General features: G+C 38.3%; 1 protein-coding gene across 4 annotated transcripts in view; it reads left to right on the top strand.

The window, feature by feature from the left end:
• The window catches only part of Prp39 (pre-mRNA processing factor 39), a 30,260-nt gene that overhangs the window by 10,773 nt on the left and 2,429 nt on the right, over positions 1-17,058 (top strand). For 2 of the 4 annotated variants that reach the window (XM_022064307.2, XM_022064309.2), the window contains exons 5-17: positions 642-870; positions 3,394-3,671; positions 4,813-4,938; positions 6,181-6,329; positions 7,236-7,361; positions 9,151-9,340; positions 9,739-9,849; positions 11,044-11,208; positions 12,711-12,846; positions 13,164-13,372; positions 13,861-13,920; positions 15,260-15,441; positions 16,402-16,488. In XM_022064307.2, coding sequence (XP_021919999.1) covers positions 642-870; positions 3,394-3,671; positions 4,813-4,938; positions 6,181-6,329; positions 7,236-7,361; positions 9,151-9,340; positions 9,739-9,849; positions 11,044-11,208; positions 12,711-12,846; positions 13,164-13,372; positions 13,861-13,920; positions 15,260-15,441; positions 16,402-16,488 — 2,048 coding nt within the window. Of the gene's footprint in view, positions 1-641; positions 871-3,393; positions 3,672-4,812; positions 4,939-6,180; positions 6,330-7,235; positions 7,362-9,150; positions 9,341-9,738; positions 9,850-11,043; positions 11,209-12,710; positions 12,847-13,163; positions 13,373-13,647; positions 13,710-13,860; positions 13,921-15,259; positions 15,442-16,401; positions 16,489-17,058 lie in introns of those variants that run through there. The other 2 variants (XR_002543141.2, XM_022064308.2) reach the window with 2 other exon arrangements.

Here is a 17,058-nt window from a genome sequence, read left to right as displayed (position 1 = left end):
GGTTCTTTGATATCAGATGGAACGACAAAATATTTTGAACTGAAAAGTAGCTAGCATTTCCAGAATTTAGTCTCCTGATTTTGTTGTGAATATCATTTTGATTTGCTATTGTTCACAAATATTTGAACATTGTCACACTTTCAAAGAATTTATTAGCAATTCTAATATGATTTTTCCTATCTGTCTGCTGACTGGATACTAACAGGTACTCATTATTTTGAAAACCCATTTAATTTATTGTAGAAGTTATGGTAAAGAAAAGATGTGAAACTATTTATGTGCATCATTTTGTTTGTTATCTCATTCTAAGTTGTAACATACAAAGTCATTTCTGAAATAGCGAAGGAATTACAGGGATCAGAATGTAATTCCTGATAGGCACATTGGGCTTTTACGTTTCATTGCCATATCCAGGATGGCTCTGGACTCCCTTAGCCTCGTATTAAACAAGTGCCAGAGGAGAATCTTTGCCCAGCCGTAAAGATAACCACAGCTTGAAACCGAACACTTTATTTTGTGTATATGTGAAGAATGCATGCCTTTGTATTCTTGAAGATAAGGTTCTAACATGGATGTTATCTTAGCCCCCCTTTTATAATTAATAATGGTTGGGTTACATTACTATTTTGGCTTATATTTAGGAGGATTTCCGGACAGAGCCTGACACTGAAATGGTATCAGAGGATGAACTTCCAACAGAAAGTTCAAAGGGACCCTTAGAAACAGAAGCAGTGTCTGATGAAGAACTTCCAGATCACACAGCAGCTGTAGATTTGCCAGAGACTGAGGCTGTTTCAGAAGATGAACTTCCGCCAGAGAAAACGGACAAGAAGAAGAAAAAGGCTGGAGCAAAGAAGGCTGCTGTGTCAGGTACATACAAAACTAAACGTTGTAGCTAGCAATTGTTACCCGTTAACACAAGTGTAACGCTTTTAAGAGAATGTGTTGTCACATTTTTAGTGGAGCTCTAGCGTACTAAACTGTTCCTTTTCATGTTTTTATGGCTATCATAATTCTATGCATGTAAAGATGTTTCTATCGTTCCTTTTCTCGTTGTAAATACAACATGATGCGTAAATATCTTGATGGTTTCTGGTATTCATACCATCTACTATAAAAATTTGTGATTTCGTCGTCATCAATAAATTATGTCAACCAACCAACCAAAAAGCTAACTAAGGGCGGAGGCCTGCGCGAGCGCAGGCATCGTCCCTTGCTAGGTGACACCATTCCGGCGTATGAAACGCATTGATGGAAATGGTACACGGTCTTGAACTAAAAACGGAAATTATGCTAACGCTAACGGGGTTTCGTCGTGGCGGGTAAACACATATAACGCTTCACAACAAAGAAATAAAAAAATATCAAGCCAGTCGCATTATCACTATAACTAACAAATAAAGAAAAGCGAAGGGAGATTTACATTGATAAACACAGAAAAACTTATTCAACAAGAACAGAAGAGCAGAAGGAAATGAACGAAGACTTGCAAGGGTGGGGTTGGACGTAGAAAGTTGACTGAACAAAAACAGTTGGTCTCTGAACAGCGACGTAAAGAACTAAAACATCAGAACTATTCAACAAAAAACAAGAGAAAAAAAGAAGACTTGGAATGTTGGGGTTGGACGTAGATAGTTGGCCAACCAAGAACTGATGGCCTCTGATCAGCGACGTAAAGAAATAAAATATCAGATTACAGGAAGCGCTCCGAAAGGATTAGTCGTCGTCGTCGTCAAAAAATGACGTCATGAACAATATCACCTTATATTTGTTTGTACACGGCATTGTTGTGAAACAACAATGAAGTGTATACAACAATGCCGAGTAAACAAATAACGCTTAGTTCCAAGCCAGTCGCATTATCACTGCTCTACAAGCAGCACAACGTCACTGAACAGCGACATAGACCATTTAAGAAATGAAGAAAAGTGAAAGAAGACGTTACCAACACCAAAAAGGTAATCTGATACTAATAATAATACTCATCCAAGTCATACTGCTCTTCAAGGGTTAAAACACTTGAATAAGACACCCCGAAGGGGGTTAGTTTAGTGTCTTACTCAAGATTTTAAAACGCAACCAACCCCTCGAAGGGGAGTTAGTCAAGTGTTTTAACCCCCCCATTCGGGGGTGAGAGTTAGTTTCGTTCCTTACTCAACACTTGAATGAGACATAAACTAACCCTTCCGAAGGGGGGTTAGTTTAGTATCTTACTCAAGAATTTGAACGCAACCAACCCCCCCGGAGGGGGGGTTTGTCCAAGTATTTTAACCACCATTCGGGGGGTTGTTTAGTTTCTTACTCAAGGGTTAAAACACTTGAATGAGACACTAAACTAACCCTTCCAAAGGGGGTTAGTTTAGTGTCTTACTCAAGATTTTAAAACGCAACCAACCCCCACAAAGGGGAGTTAGTCAAGTGTTTAAACCCCCCCCCCATTTGGGGGGTTGTTTAGTTTCTTACTCACGGGTTAAAACACTTTAATCAGACACTAAACTAACCCCCCGAAGGGGAGTTACTTTAGCGTGTTACTTAAGATTTCAAAATGCAACCAATTAGTCAATTGTTTTAACCCTCAATTCGGGGCGGTTAGTTTAGTTTATTACACAAGGTTGGTGGCGTTTTACAAACTTGACCAACCCTCTCTAGGAGCTCCGAAAGGAGCGCCCTGCTCTAGTATCTGAAAATGATTCCCAGTGTGCAGTTACACCTCAAAAATGTTTCCACATGTTCTGTCTTGCTCGTAGCAATACATTAAATTATTATTGTTGTAAGAATTTGGGTTTGGAGTTGGCTTTCTTTGTTACTTCTCCGTATATGCTTTTGTATGTATGTATCAAGCAGAGCTCATGAAGTACAACTTCAGTTTACTAACCAGTTCTCAAAATCCACTCATCCATAGTCTTGAAGGAATGTTATTTTATTTCCATAGAAATTGAGCTTGTTGTGGCAGTCGAAAACGTTCCTCTTCCATGCTTCTGACAAACAGTGCACTGTATTTGTGGTCACACGTTTTTCTTATTTGCTGGAACGTTACTTATAAAATGTATTTCTGTTAGTTGTGGCACTGTATTCCAGCATATTAGGATACTTCACAAATAGCTCAAAGTAACTGAAACTTGAAAGACCGCTGAGTGTTTTTCTTCCACGTGTTTATATTATCATGGCGTTCAGAATTGAGGTATTTCTATGAATTATTTTTGCTTTGTGTGTTACAAATTTGTTTTGTAGTTGATTAGGTGGAGTTAAAATTGCTCTGCACCATAAAAATGTATGATACGTCACTTAAGAATGTTTCTGGGCACTTGTGGAAGAAAGGAGATCAGGATGTGCCCGTGAATGCCACCTTTTTTAGTGGTGAATGAATAAATCTTAATGTGTGTGAATTTGAAGCAGACAAGAAGAAAGCCCGTTCTTCAGAGGCTCAGAAGAGGAAGCTTCTGGATGGAGACACATATGACCCCAGTTCTCCGACATCGGAGAACAGTTGTGATGAAAGTCCCGCAGCCAAGCGAGCAGCTGTCAATAATGCAAGTGGCGGGATTCAGGCCAAACCCGTGGTAAAGGCCCGCAAATCCCTGCCTGAATTAGAGAAGTATTGGAAAGCTGTGAAGGAGGACCCTTCGGACTTTACTGGTTGGACATACCTTCTTCAGTATGTAGACCAGGAGGTACGCACATGTTTGTATTTTGTTTATTTCAGGTATCATGTGTGTTCATTTGAGGTTGTATCACCTTGTCTGCTTCCTGCTGTATTTGTATATGTTTAAATCAGGTAAAAAGAATAGTTTGTTGAATTGAAGTACTGTTTGACGGTCGAATAGAAATTGGATGATAGGATAACTACCTTCCTGTCATTGTGACTTGTTATATGATGCATACAAAATGCAATGAAATTGTGTTTTACATACATGCAGCAGATAATAACATAAAAGGATTTGAAACAAGTTCCTCGCATATTTGAATCAGTTTCGTATGGCCTCCCGATTACTGCAGGAGGGCACGTTGTTAAAGAGCTTTACTTTGTCTCAGGTGGTTTCCATCCATAACCCTGGCATCCTTTCTTTAAAATATATTTGTAAGTTCATTGCATGGATGTTATTCAGATCAGATTCAGAATTGCCCTTGCTTTTTATTAATATAGAAATAAGTAGTTGTACATTACCGCCACGGTGGTCTAGCGGTTAGAACGCTGGCCTCGTAATTCTGGGGTCTCGGGTTTGATTCCTGGCGGTGCCCGAATTTATAACTTGTGTTGGACAAGGCCGTGGTCTAGGCAACACGGAGTTTTCCTCCGGGGGCTTCCCCGGTTTCTCCGTGGCATCCCAACAATTACTCCATTCACACACAGAAGAAGGCAATGGCAAACCATTTCTGGATCATCTGCCAAGAACGTATATGAACAGGTCCCAGTCCGAGAAAAGGATGGAAGGATCCTGTTCATATGGACCTGTCGTCAGACAGAACACTAAATAATAATAAGATGAGGTGGTCTAGCGGTTAGAACGCTGGCCTCGTAATTCTGGGGTCTCGGGTTTGATTCCTGGCGGTGCCCGAATTTATAACTTGTGTTGGACAAGGCCGTGGTCTAGGCAACACGGAGTTTTCCTCCGGGGGCTTCCCCTGTTTCTCCATGGCATCCATACACAGAAGAAGGCAATGGCAAACCACTTCTGTATCACCTGCCTAAAAAACAGTCCGAGAAAAGGATGGAAGGATCTGTTCGTAATGTTGCTAACCTCCTGTAAAGGAGACGGCGTAATAAAGAAGAAGTTGTACATGCTTCCATTCTTATCGCCCTGTTGTTTTCAGAATGATATTGAAGCAGCACGCGAGGCATATGATGCCTTCCTGTCGCATTATCCGTACTGTTACGGATATTGGCGCAAATACGCCGACTATGAGAAGAGGAAAGGCAACAAAGAGAAGTGTGAAGAGGTAAGGTTGAAAATATTTGTGAGAGAACAGTGACATGTAATTGAATGTAAATTTCAGTGGAAACCATCTAAATCATTGCTCAAGTCTCTGTTAGCAACAGACGTTCATTTGTAACGTAAGTTCTTGACGCACGTGATTCTTCACGTGGTTTCCATTGCAATTTAATAAGTTACTATTATATTATCTGTTCACAAGCCAGTGTGGTATGTGGAGTATATAAACTGTTATTGCTTGATATTAATTTTATTGTGTTTGAGGTAAATAATTTATTATTAAAAATTAAGAATTAAAAGAAACAGACTTTGTGAACAGAGTAGATACTTCTCAAAATAACACTGTTTTTTTCAACAGCTTCAACAGCTCCTGTCCAGCTTTGGCTACGCGTTTGTTGCTTTTCAAATGGCAATAAGACTGCCAGGAAATCTCTGTAATATTAAAATACATGGTAAATGGACTTTCTTGTGTGCAGCTGTATATGGCATGTACCATTCATGATATTTTGACACACGAAATTCTAAATGTGCATCATTATGATTTGTTTCATGGTGAGATTGTGCAGTTTGTAATTATACACAGACTTCTTGTACAAATAGAAACACAAAAGTGTTGTGGAAATAGTGCTAATCGGAAACTTCTAGTTCAAGCCCTGCAGAATATTTGAGATGTTGGTGATACGTTTGTTGTATTGTGTGTGTAGTTATTTTAGACTAATGTTAAGTATTTAACATAATTGTGTATGGTTTCTCGATAGTAATTTATCTTAGAATAATTGTTTATACCTACATAGGTGTTGATAAATATGTAGTTAACGGTGCAGATGCAGTAAGTATCTGGCACTTTAGGTTAAGTTGTCAAAACTCTTTCTGCATATAGGAAATGGTAAGAAATGAAGAGGGGTGCCAGTAACATGTGAATGTAAATGTCTTTCCCCATTCAGTCTTGAAAGGATTAAATGGTGTAAGTTGTTGGAGTCAGCCCTTTTCCATATGGAAGAATTGGGCTGAAAGAAGAAAAGGTCCTGGGAGCTCATGGTTGGGAAATCAGCGATGAAGACTTTGGGCCATGCGTCTGTAAGGTGATACTGTATTGCTAATCTGGCTATTGCTATAATGTGATTTGAGGGTGCTGTGATGTATTGGGTTTCTAGGCTAAGTAAATGTGTTAAGTTTTGGGCCAGGTCATGGGATGATATCCTGGTTTCTCGGTTATGTCATGGTAAGAGATGTCGGCTTGTTTCCATAGGTGTTTGAACGTGGACTGAAGGCCATTCCTCTGAGTGTGGATCTTTGGATCCACTTCCTTAATTACTCAAAGGCAACATATCCTGAGGATGAAGAACATCTCCGTACCCAATTTGAGAAAGCCATCGGTGCATGTGGAATGGAATTCAGGCATGTTGGCATAATTTAGATAATTGTTTGTCACCATATAATTAACTGGTTTTATGCTACTTATGATTCCTGTGAATTGTGAATCTGATTTGTTTATTGTTAAATCGTTGCTCTCGGTGGACTAGAGGTTAGTGTGCTCACCACCGGACCCAAGGTTCACAAGTTCAAACCCCTTCGAAGTCGTAGATTTTTAAGGGTGATAAAAATCTGTAGTACAACTTCTTTCATAGGGGAAGTAAAGCCATGTCGTAGATTTACAGCATGTAAAAGAGCCTTACGAGCATGAATGTGATGTTTTGTAAGCAACATTTAGCAGCTGTCTCTCCTGATTCTGTACTAGATGACTATAGCATACAAATCAGGATTGAGTAGAAATTGTCCAAGGAATCCTACCGAATGCATAGCTCAAGTAACCTCAAACATTGGAGGAGGCCGAGGCCTGTTGGGGTTGTAGAGCCACAGGAATAATAATTTATTCTTAAATCAGGTTGTACATAACGTTACTACTGTGCATTAAGTAGTTTTGGAGGTATTACTCGTCTTGTTCCCCTGGCTAGGTAGTTTGTGTTGAAGAATACCTCCAGTTCTTGACTGATTGTCCTTCGTTTCTCTGCCTGTCAGGCTAGCTGTAAGGTTCCATGAATGAAAGGGAGGGAGCATTTATAAAGTGATAATCGAGCCCCATGTTTGCAAGCTTCAATTGGTGTGAAGGCTCCAATCTATAAGATGAAAAATCAAACCTGGTACCACGTAAACTGGAATTTGTATCATTAGGTCCCCCCAGCACGCAAGAAACGCTAACTAACTACAACAACAGTGCTTGTTAAACTTTAATGTTCGACCACACAAAAATTTATAGCACGTTTATTGTCATTGGCTTATTTTATATTTGTGCGCTCGTTTCAGATCTGATCGTCTTTGGGAGAGCTACATCAAATGGGAAACCGAGGGTAAAAGACTTCAGAATGTTACAGACCTGTATGATAGGCTGTTGGCCATGCCTACACAAGGATATACAAACCACTTTGACAAGTAAGGATTTTTTGTACATGTAGTTTTTAACGGGTTGCTGTGAAGAATTTTTACAGCAGTAGGATTTGATTTGAACATTTCCCATCTGTTATATGAGGAAGTTAATTTTTTTTTCCTCGACACTGTGCAAGCATGTGCATTCTCATGCATGTTTTTGTGAAACTTCAATGGACTATCCTGGTAAAATAATTTAAATTAAAAGCTGTTCTGTTGCATTCAACATTGCATCATGATTCCACTAGAAACAACACTTTTACCCACAGCTTCCGTCATCGGTGACCCTCATACGGTTATGTTATCGCAACAAGTGTCATTCAGTATTCGATGATTGTTTATAGTTACTTTCCATCCTAACTGTTATAAGTGAATAATTAATATTAAATGTTTTATAATGGAAGAAAATAAATATAGAAATAATGAAAGGAGGCAATTTTATTTGCACATGTTTAAAAATAATATCAGGTTTATTATACGTGATTAATTTTGTAAGATGATTTTTCAGGGGTGTGTGTGTGTGGTTGAGCTGATCGCCCCCTGGGCCAGAGAAAATCTTTCTGGGGGGATGTTGTGCAGGATTAGTGTAATGGAATTGACTTGTGTTACTGATCTAAGACACTAGTGACTCAAAAAGACTGAGTAGCTGTACCCTCTCTCCTCATCAAGACCACTAGAATAAACCTCCCCACCCAACCATTGATACTAATCATAAAACACTAAAAAATGAAGGTAGTGAATGACCATATTCTCTGTAAACCCTGACAGACAACCTATCAGTAATCTTCCCAAGCAGACTACAGAAAAGTGATGAAAGGATGGCGATGGCCTAGTTCACACGTTTGCGTTTACATAAAAAAGTAGTGCGTGGGTAATCTGCGTATGGATAAGGAAACATTTACTGTACAAGTTACTTACTATATCTGATTTAATGCAGCTGTGTCTGTTTCGTTTAAATGGTTGATCAGCATAGTCCTTCATATTATTTTGGTTCTCCAATTTTTATATTACATGTTACAGTATATTTGAGTATCATTCTTTATAATGTAATATAGTTATATCACATTTACAAACATGCAAATTGCATTCTAATATATACTTTCCACGAACATTTTCTTTTCTATTCATTTGTTCATCAGAAACTTATTGTTGACGGAACAGCAGAAGTTCAGATGAACTTGACTTGGTGTTATAGCCTACAGCAGTGGTCCCCAACGTGGCGCTCGCCAAGGCTTTTTTTGGGTGCCCGCGTTGTTACGGAAAGAGGTTATACTGAATAATGAAGGCCGTTCAACCACGGACATTATAAAATCAAAGCACAGATCTCGACTTACTGACGCCCGTCTTGACGATTGTTTGCGAGCAGCAGCATCATCCTACACTTCCAAATTTGAAAAACTGGCCGATTAAATGCGGCGCCAAACATCCAACTTGAGTAATAATAATTGTACTTATAAAACTACGTATTTTTGATCGCACGGTTTCTTGTGTCATTAAACTTCGTGTTGTTTTGCGTATTATTTGGTGTCCATATCTTATTTGTCCAGAGAAAAGAAAATTTGGCTTTAATTGGTTGGTGCCCGCCACGATCTCATAAAGTCCCAAATGTGCCCGTAGGAACAAAAAAGTTGGGGACCACTGCTCTACAGCATGTGTTGAAATATATGTGCTGCTTTGTTGGACTTTTCAGTGATTTTCTAAAGTTTTGCTTTAGGTGGTTCTTGTCGTTCTTGATGGCAGTTTTCTAGGGAAATCAGGATCCTGCGTCTTCATTGACACTAATTTTAACCTTTAGTTTCCAGGAGCACGTTAGTAGTAATCCTCCACAGAAGGTGCTATCTGTTGACGAGTTCCTGACGCTTCGGCGGGAAGTTCTCCAACTGCTGAAGCAGTATGAACAGCCAGCTGCTGTTGTTGATGAGACAGCTCCAGGTGAAGAGGTTGAAGCACCTCCTGGAGAAGAACCAGATGAACAGCCTGTGGTTGTAAGTTAATTCGCCTCAGCACTGTTTTGCAACTGATACTTCTTTTCTTGTGTGTTTGTGTTGTTCCCACTAATTTGTGTGGAAATGGATGAAAGAACTTTAAAACGCCTAAGACTTTTCTTTTTTCTGTTAGCCCAGTCCATTCTTTGTGGGGAGCCTTCTGTCTAGGCTATTCTTTGGATCCTTTTGCCTTTCACTTGTAATTCAAGAGTGCTTTTAGGTAGGCCTATTGTATTTATATTTATTCTTTCAACATTTGTATATATATTTAAATTTTGCCATTTATTGGGTGAATCTAATGTCATCAGGTGGTAACTTGCATCGTTTGTGATGAAACTTTGTCTGTGCGCTATTCAGAGCCTGCAGTTCCTTTCACAAACGACATATTCTTATTTCAGAAAAGTGATGAAGAGACTACTGCTCTGAGGGAAAGGATTATCTCCATTCGTAGGAAAGCACATAAGATAACTGTGAGTGCTGTGGCAGACAGATGGAACTATGAGGAAGGGGTAAGTGGTAATGAAAATATCTCCCGTTCCCTGATTCCTGTTTAAATTTGCCAACATTTAACTTTAATATTGTTTTTAGGTGGTCACCAACATATTTGCTATCAAGTTTGTGAAGAATCTTCTGTTGTTGGCTTCAAGGATTAGGCCCAGAGACTTCTATCCTTATGGGTCCGCAGTGGCCGCTCGGTCTGAGGCGTGGGCCTTATGCCACTTGGTCGCCGAGACCGTGGGTTCAAATCCCACTCAAGCCACGGATGTTTGTCCGGGTTTTTCTGTGTTGTGCTGTCCTGTGTACAGGTAGAGGCCTTGCGACGGGTCGTTCCCAGTATCCCAGTACTTCTATCCATTCATTGATTGAACATTCCAGTAGTACCACTACATATGAAACAGAGCAGCCAGTTATTTAATAGTACTGCAAACTGCTGCTTCATATCTTGGCAGGTTTTTCATGATTTTTCTCAGTCCTTCAAAAAATGGACTGTGACCACTATCATATGCTTTCCAGTTCACTGATGTTTGTGTCATTCTCCACAAAAGCCTCAGCTATTCTTACTGTTCTTAAGTAAACAAAAAATAGATATGAGAACAGCCACTTGTTCAATAAACATACTAAAAGTCAGTCTCATGCCTCATTCCCTAGTCAGACTCTTCCTGAAAAAAGTTTTAAAATATTTATCTTTGAATGTGTCTGTTTATCAAAGAACCTCTGCGTTTTAACCTGAAATGTATATTTATTACAAGCAGTTTCTTGCAAGACAAATTGCCTCTCAGAAACTGAAGAAATGACTGTGTTCAGTATTGGGCTGATGCACCAAATTTTTTTTACTTTGGCCAAAATAATATGCTGTATAGGATTGTATTAATCAGCAGCTGAAATGGAATTGCTTGTAATATCTGGACCATCTTTTTGGTATACAAAATGGTTTTTAATTAAGATACATGATGACACTTCTGCGGTTTATTTTGTTAGTAAATTTAATAGTGACGTTATTGAGTAGTGAGTGCCTTGAACATGTACTTTTTGCAGTCTTTATTGATTTAGATTCTTGCTATTACTTTGTAATGTTTGTGTGAATACATTGTATTGTGGGAACTGTCAGCTGGAGCAGAGCATACGCAGTAACGTATTTTTTGTTTAAAACTAAAATGTCTTTTCCAGTTTATTATTTCTCATATTGCTTTATAATTTTTCAGATCAAGAGACCGTATTTCCACGTGAAGCCTCTAGAGCGCTGCCAACTAAAGAACTGGAAAGAGTATTTGGATTATGAAATTGAACAAGGTGACCAGGAACGGATCATCGTCCTCTTTGAAAGGTGCCTTATTGCCTGTGCGTTGTATGAAGAATTTTGGATAAAGGTAAGCATTGTTAGAAATGATGTTACACACACATATTGCGCTGCCTCAAACAGTGGACCATGTCTCGAGGTAGTGAAAGGTTAATATGAGAACTTATTTCACGTTCTGCCATTGTTTTCTTTCTCTGGTAATGGCCAAGGACCATCATAAATTGAGTATAACATGCAATTTCATCAACCAGTTGAGTTGTAAGCCAATGTGCATTATTGACAATAGAAGTTAACATTAAATATTGTTTTGGCACTGGAGCCGTCCCTTGATCACGTTTGAGACAAGTCATTTTGACCCCCCCCCCCCCCCCCCCAAGGTTTTACTCTGCTTTTGTTCAGCCTGTGCTAGCAAATTAATATTCAGTAAGTGATTGTGTTCTTGATATTCATCAATCTTTTTTTATTCTGTAGAGCAGTTTTGCCTTTCCAGATGCCTAATTGCCCATAACAAGTATTTGTTACAAAAACATCTTTTCTAAACATTGTAAACTCTTGTTTTAAGGAACTCCTAGTGCAGGTAGCCCTCGATTTACGCCAGGAATGCGTTCCTGGACGAACCGGCGCGAATGGAATTGGCGTAAATCGAAAATCTTTATAATGTAAATCAATGACACGCGTTCCCAGCACCCAAACATTGACGAGTAATATGATGACATTACATTTAAAGCTCTGAAATAACGTAAATAAAATAAAGGGAATTTAAAAAAATATATTTTATACACTTACAATCAGCAATTCGTTGGTCCCCGCGATTGACTGCGATTCTTTCATGTGATTGATGTGTACAGTCATCTCTGCTGTTATGCGACGGTTGCATTGATGTAAGACGCGTAGTAAAAATAACCCCGGTACCTCCGCCGAGATTAAAATAGTCCTTTGAAAGTTTAAAGCGTCAGGAATGAAATTGCATAACAGCAAACTCGCGTATGCAAAAGTTTACATTTCACAAACAGCTTTTACCGATTCATCGATCTCATTGGAGCAAATTGGCGTTAATGAAACATACGTAATTACAGAGATGACTGTATTTCTAATTTTTATTCAAAATCAGCGCTGTAAGAATTACTATTTTGTATAAGTATCGGTACAAGATACATTGTAAAACGTTATAAATAATAGTAAAATATATTCTTTTCACTTTTTGACTTGCCGGTTTTCAAAATCAGCATTATTGTGAATCCGCGCAAATCGAGGGCTACCTGTATATGCAAATTTTCTCAAACAAGTCCAAGCCCCACACATGCCTAACTATATTATCATGTATTTCTTAAGAAATCTGTAATCTGTGCCTGTTACTTTACAAGCATATTGAATAAGTTTTGTGACAACATTCAGGCTTATTGAATAAAGGGTACAACGCAGCAGTCTCTTGATTAGGCACAGATGTGTTTATACACAATTTCATTCTGTGTGTTTCACATTATTCAGTGTGTAACGAGACAACCCCATGTGTATTTTTAGGGCATGAATATTTGCAGCTCAGAATACATTTTGTTTATGCATGTTTCTTAGTTCATCCGTTACCTTGAAGGCCTGAATGGAGAGCCACTTGATAAAATACGCAATGTGTACGAGCGTGCTTGCACTATCCACCACACAAAGAAACCAAATCTGCATCTTCATTGGGCAGTCTTTGAAGAAAGCCATCGTAAGTAAACTTAGAATGTTTTTATTTCCCAGAAATAAAAATCTGTATTATTTAATTAGTGAGAATGTTTTTTAAATGATATATGAAGATAATTATATATACAGAACTACGTAGAATGAGGAATGTAGCAGTCTTGGCCTGCTTGAAAGTTCTGTACCGGCATTTGCCGGACGGGCGGAGTGCAACAACCTTGAGTGCCCAGCACATGACTGAATTCATGTCTGTTCTTGTCTAATTCATAATTTATTTGCAGTTGATCATTTTGGCAATGCTGTAAAATTTCATTTTTACAATTTTTGTTTTTCTTTTCACTTCAGAGAATTATGACAGGGCTTCAGAAATATTGAACAACTTGGAAAAGCTTGTTCCCAACATGCTACAGGTTGCATACCGTCGTATCAATTTGGAGAGGCGATGTAATAATATGGACAAAGTTTGTGCTCTGTACGAGCATTATATCTCCAGTACTAAGAACAAAGTTATCTCCAACAACATGGCTATCAAATATGCCAGATTTTGCTGGAAGGTAAGTAGAATGAATATTTGGTATCCCCTTGGAATTATTTGTGTTCTACTCCTTACCACTTGTGTATTTTTTCTGTATGCAGTGACCTATTTCTGATAAGTGTTGACTTTGCACCTCCAGTTTTGCTCCACCCCCCAAGGTCATGAAATGCTGGGGAAATGTTGCAGAAATGAGAATAGTTGCTCCTCATCAGAAAAGCCATACACAAAAAATCACATGTGAACACTTTTCTGGCCAGTAACTGCATTGTGTTAAATCTTGATTCCTACTTTCAGCAATTTGAGGCGAGAACAAGAGCTATGCCTCCACTTCACTTTGATACGCTCTTAACGCTGAGGTAAGATGCCTCTTTGGGCCAAGAAGGCCAGTATACTTTGTTCTCTTTCTGCTGCAGTGCGTCGAAATGGATACTTGTGGAAGAAATCTTCTCTTAGGTGGCTGCATCACGTAATTGTGAACGTGGTATAATGTTTGTTTTTCTTTGACAGGTAAAAGGGGATGTGGAGAAAGCCATATCCATTTTGAATAAAGCTGTTGAGAAAGATAAGGTTAGTATTATACTTTTTTAGCAGTACATGGCAATACAGTTTTTTTATATAGCTTCTTTTGTTTAAATTTCATGACAAACTGCTTTCTTCTGTCCAACCAGATAAGCATTTGGTTACTACAAGGCCTGCAAACATCAGCTTTTGATGCCAGCTGTAAATTATAATATACCTGACCCAATGTTTTCTGGTAGAGCAGTAGTTAACTTCACTTTGACTAGAGTATGTAGTGAAAGTCAAGCTGAAACTCGCTGACCACAGTGTACATTTTACATAAAAGCTGTAATGTAGAGTGTTTTTCAGCTGGCGAATATTAGCTCTGTTTATCCTGTTGCATAAACCATGTAACAGACGGACAAGTTCAGATGTTTAGTGAACTGGCAGGTACAAAATAGTTGACCCTAACAGCAGAAGAACGCCACGGTGGTCTAGCGGTTAGAACGCTGGCCTTGTAATCCTGGGGTCTCGGGTTCCATTCCCGGCGGTGCCCGAATTTATAACTTGTGTTGGGCAAGGCCGTGGTCTAGGCAACACGGAGTTTTCCTCCGTGGCATCCCAACAATTACTCCATTCACACACAGAAGAAGGCAATGGCAAACCACTTCTGGATCATCTGCCAAGAACGTATATGAACAGGTCCCAGTCCGAGAAAAGGATGGAAGGATTCTGTTCATATGGACCTGTCGTCAGACAGAACACTAAATAAAATAATAATAAAACAGCAGAAGTAACCCATTGAAAATTAAGAAATTATGTGCTGAGAATGTTACATGTAACAAGAATTGATTTAAATTGTCAGTACAGCCTTACTCCTTACTTCCTAGAAGGAAAATGAAAATTTGAAGATCAGGTTTCTTACTTTTCCCAGTGGCCGTCGAACTTAACACCAGTGATGTTGCCAAGTCTGCTTCTGCGTCTTTTGTATTCCCACGTGGTTTTATTCTCTGCGGGTATAAGTAGCAGCACATTCAACGTTGTTAATGCTATTTGCTGTGTGTATGGCCAGGGCAGACAAGGCAAGGAATACTGTGAATTTTACAGAAATGTGTAGAACCGGCTCAGGACTGTGTCAAGATGGCAAATTTGTATGATTTCTTTGAAGTCTGTTATTCTGAAATTATATTACATTATGATTCTGTTACAATATCTTTTCCAAAATTGTTCTTGAAGCACTTCTTTGGTATTTGTCGTTAAGAGCCTTCTTCCCCGCTAATATTTGTGCAGGTAATTGAGAGTTGCTGAAATGTTAAGACAGTATCATATTTTGTGTTACATGACCTACAGATAAATTCTTAGAATATAATATGACTGGCATATAATGTAGTGTTTCGCGTGCTTGCAGGACAATCCTCGACTATATCTCCAGCTTATTGATATGGGTCTGCAGCAGAATCCTCTGAATGAAGATGACATTGTTTCTATTATTGATCAGTTCCTTTCAAGAGATACAGATCCAGAACAAAAAGTTCTGTTTGCTCAGAGAAAAGTTGAGTTCCTTGAAGATTTTGGATCCGATATTCTCAGGTATATTAATGTTTTTAAAGTGCAGTGGCGTGAAATATATCCTTGTTTAAGAAACTGTTACCATTTAGACAGAGTAATAACTTGCCAAAGATAATTATTATAATAATTATTTCTTCAATAAAAATTGTAAAACAATACACAGTGAATTTACTTCAGCTTAATTTTGGCAGCAATTTCGACATAAGATGTCCATAACTCCTTTAAAATCGAGAATGAGTACTCCTTATTTTTGACTTGTAATAACATCCTCCGAACATAGGTGAAGTATTGACTTTAATAGATCACAGTGCAGACTACGGTGCTGACTGTCATTAAATAAACTGCATGCTCTTGATTTAATTATGTTAAAAAAGGAGAAGAGTAAAAATTATGATTTTTCTCCATGAGTGAAAGAAGTGGAATGCTTTAGTAATTTAATGGAGATGGCTGAAACAGTGCATTAAATAAGAGAATGCCCTCATTAGCATATGGATTGAAGATTTAACTATTGATTAGATATTTTATAATGTAGTTTTAAATCATGTTCAGAATCTTGTGTGTACCAAATGACATCAGTGATTTAAAGGATAATTTCAAATGTGTAATTAAAAGTGGATTACAGTTCTCTGGTTCTGTCATGGTATAATACACATAAATTTTTATATTTTTTTGTTTTTATCGGCCATTTTGTTAATCACTTCAGAGCCATCTTATTGAAGGTGTTGTTAAAGTTGTCATATTCATATATATTCTGAAAATTCCGATTTTAAGTCCGTTGAAATTTATTTAACATTTCACCATTAATGACAGGATTTGTGGTTTTGGATTAATATTTAAGTCGATAACTATGCACGCACAATGTTGTCGTAAGTGTCTTGGTCAAAGTAGATCTTTTTCATGGTTTCTAACTGAAATGTTTATGATGTATTAGTGCTTCATTAGAGCAGCTCTTTTTAATTGTTATTGTAATTATTGTTGCAGTGTTCAAAGGGCACATGATGAATTTCAGCGTTATTTCAAGCAAGCAAAAGACAGAAAGAAAAAATCACCAGAATTAGACGCCAAAAAGTAAGCATGTTGATAGGTTTAGTTATATTCATAACTGCATCTAAAAGTCCTGTGTTTAGGTTCCTAATGTTTTCATTTCTGTACTTTAGTAGTGAAACAGAATTCACATCAGTAAAATAACTTTTTTACATGTCAAAGTAAAATCCTACCTTTTTAAAAAAAATATACTGATTTGAATATGTGTACCTCACATTCATCTTACCTATTGTGATGTGGATATGTTGTAAAGTATGTTTTACTTGTTTTGTTTAATCATTTTTTGGATGGGTTTAAGACTTCAGTTTTTGGAGTGGTGGGTACGTGCTTATAAAAATGTGACCTAGGTTGGTAATTACGCCCTTTATGGTCAACCCTTGCTTTTTGGAGTCTGCTGCCTTGAATATGATTCGACAAACACTTTTACATGGGGATACACACGCTCAACACTTTGTTGTCTTGCCGCCGCAGTGCCCTCCGGCTCACACACAACTTGGTCGCGCCCAGGAATGCGACTTTGTTTATAATCCCCCCTCCCAAGATGTTGAAATATCCAGACCAGGCAGCCTGGAAGTCAAGCGACCCCTCCCCTCC

This window comes from Zootermopsis nevadensis, unplaced genomic scaffold (genome assembly GCF_977971745.1).
Source record: "Zootermopsis nevadensis isolate Lab colony 2312 unplaced genomic scaffold, Znev_1.0 Znev_ptg000013l, whole genome shotgun sequence".
NCBI classification, from domain to species: Eukaryota; Metazoa; Arthropoda; class Insecta; order Blattodea; family Termopsidae; genus Zootermopsis; species Zootermopsis nevadensis.
This window is presented reverse-complemented; position numbering and strand designations above follow the sequence as displayed.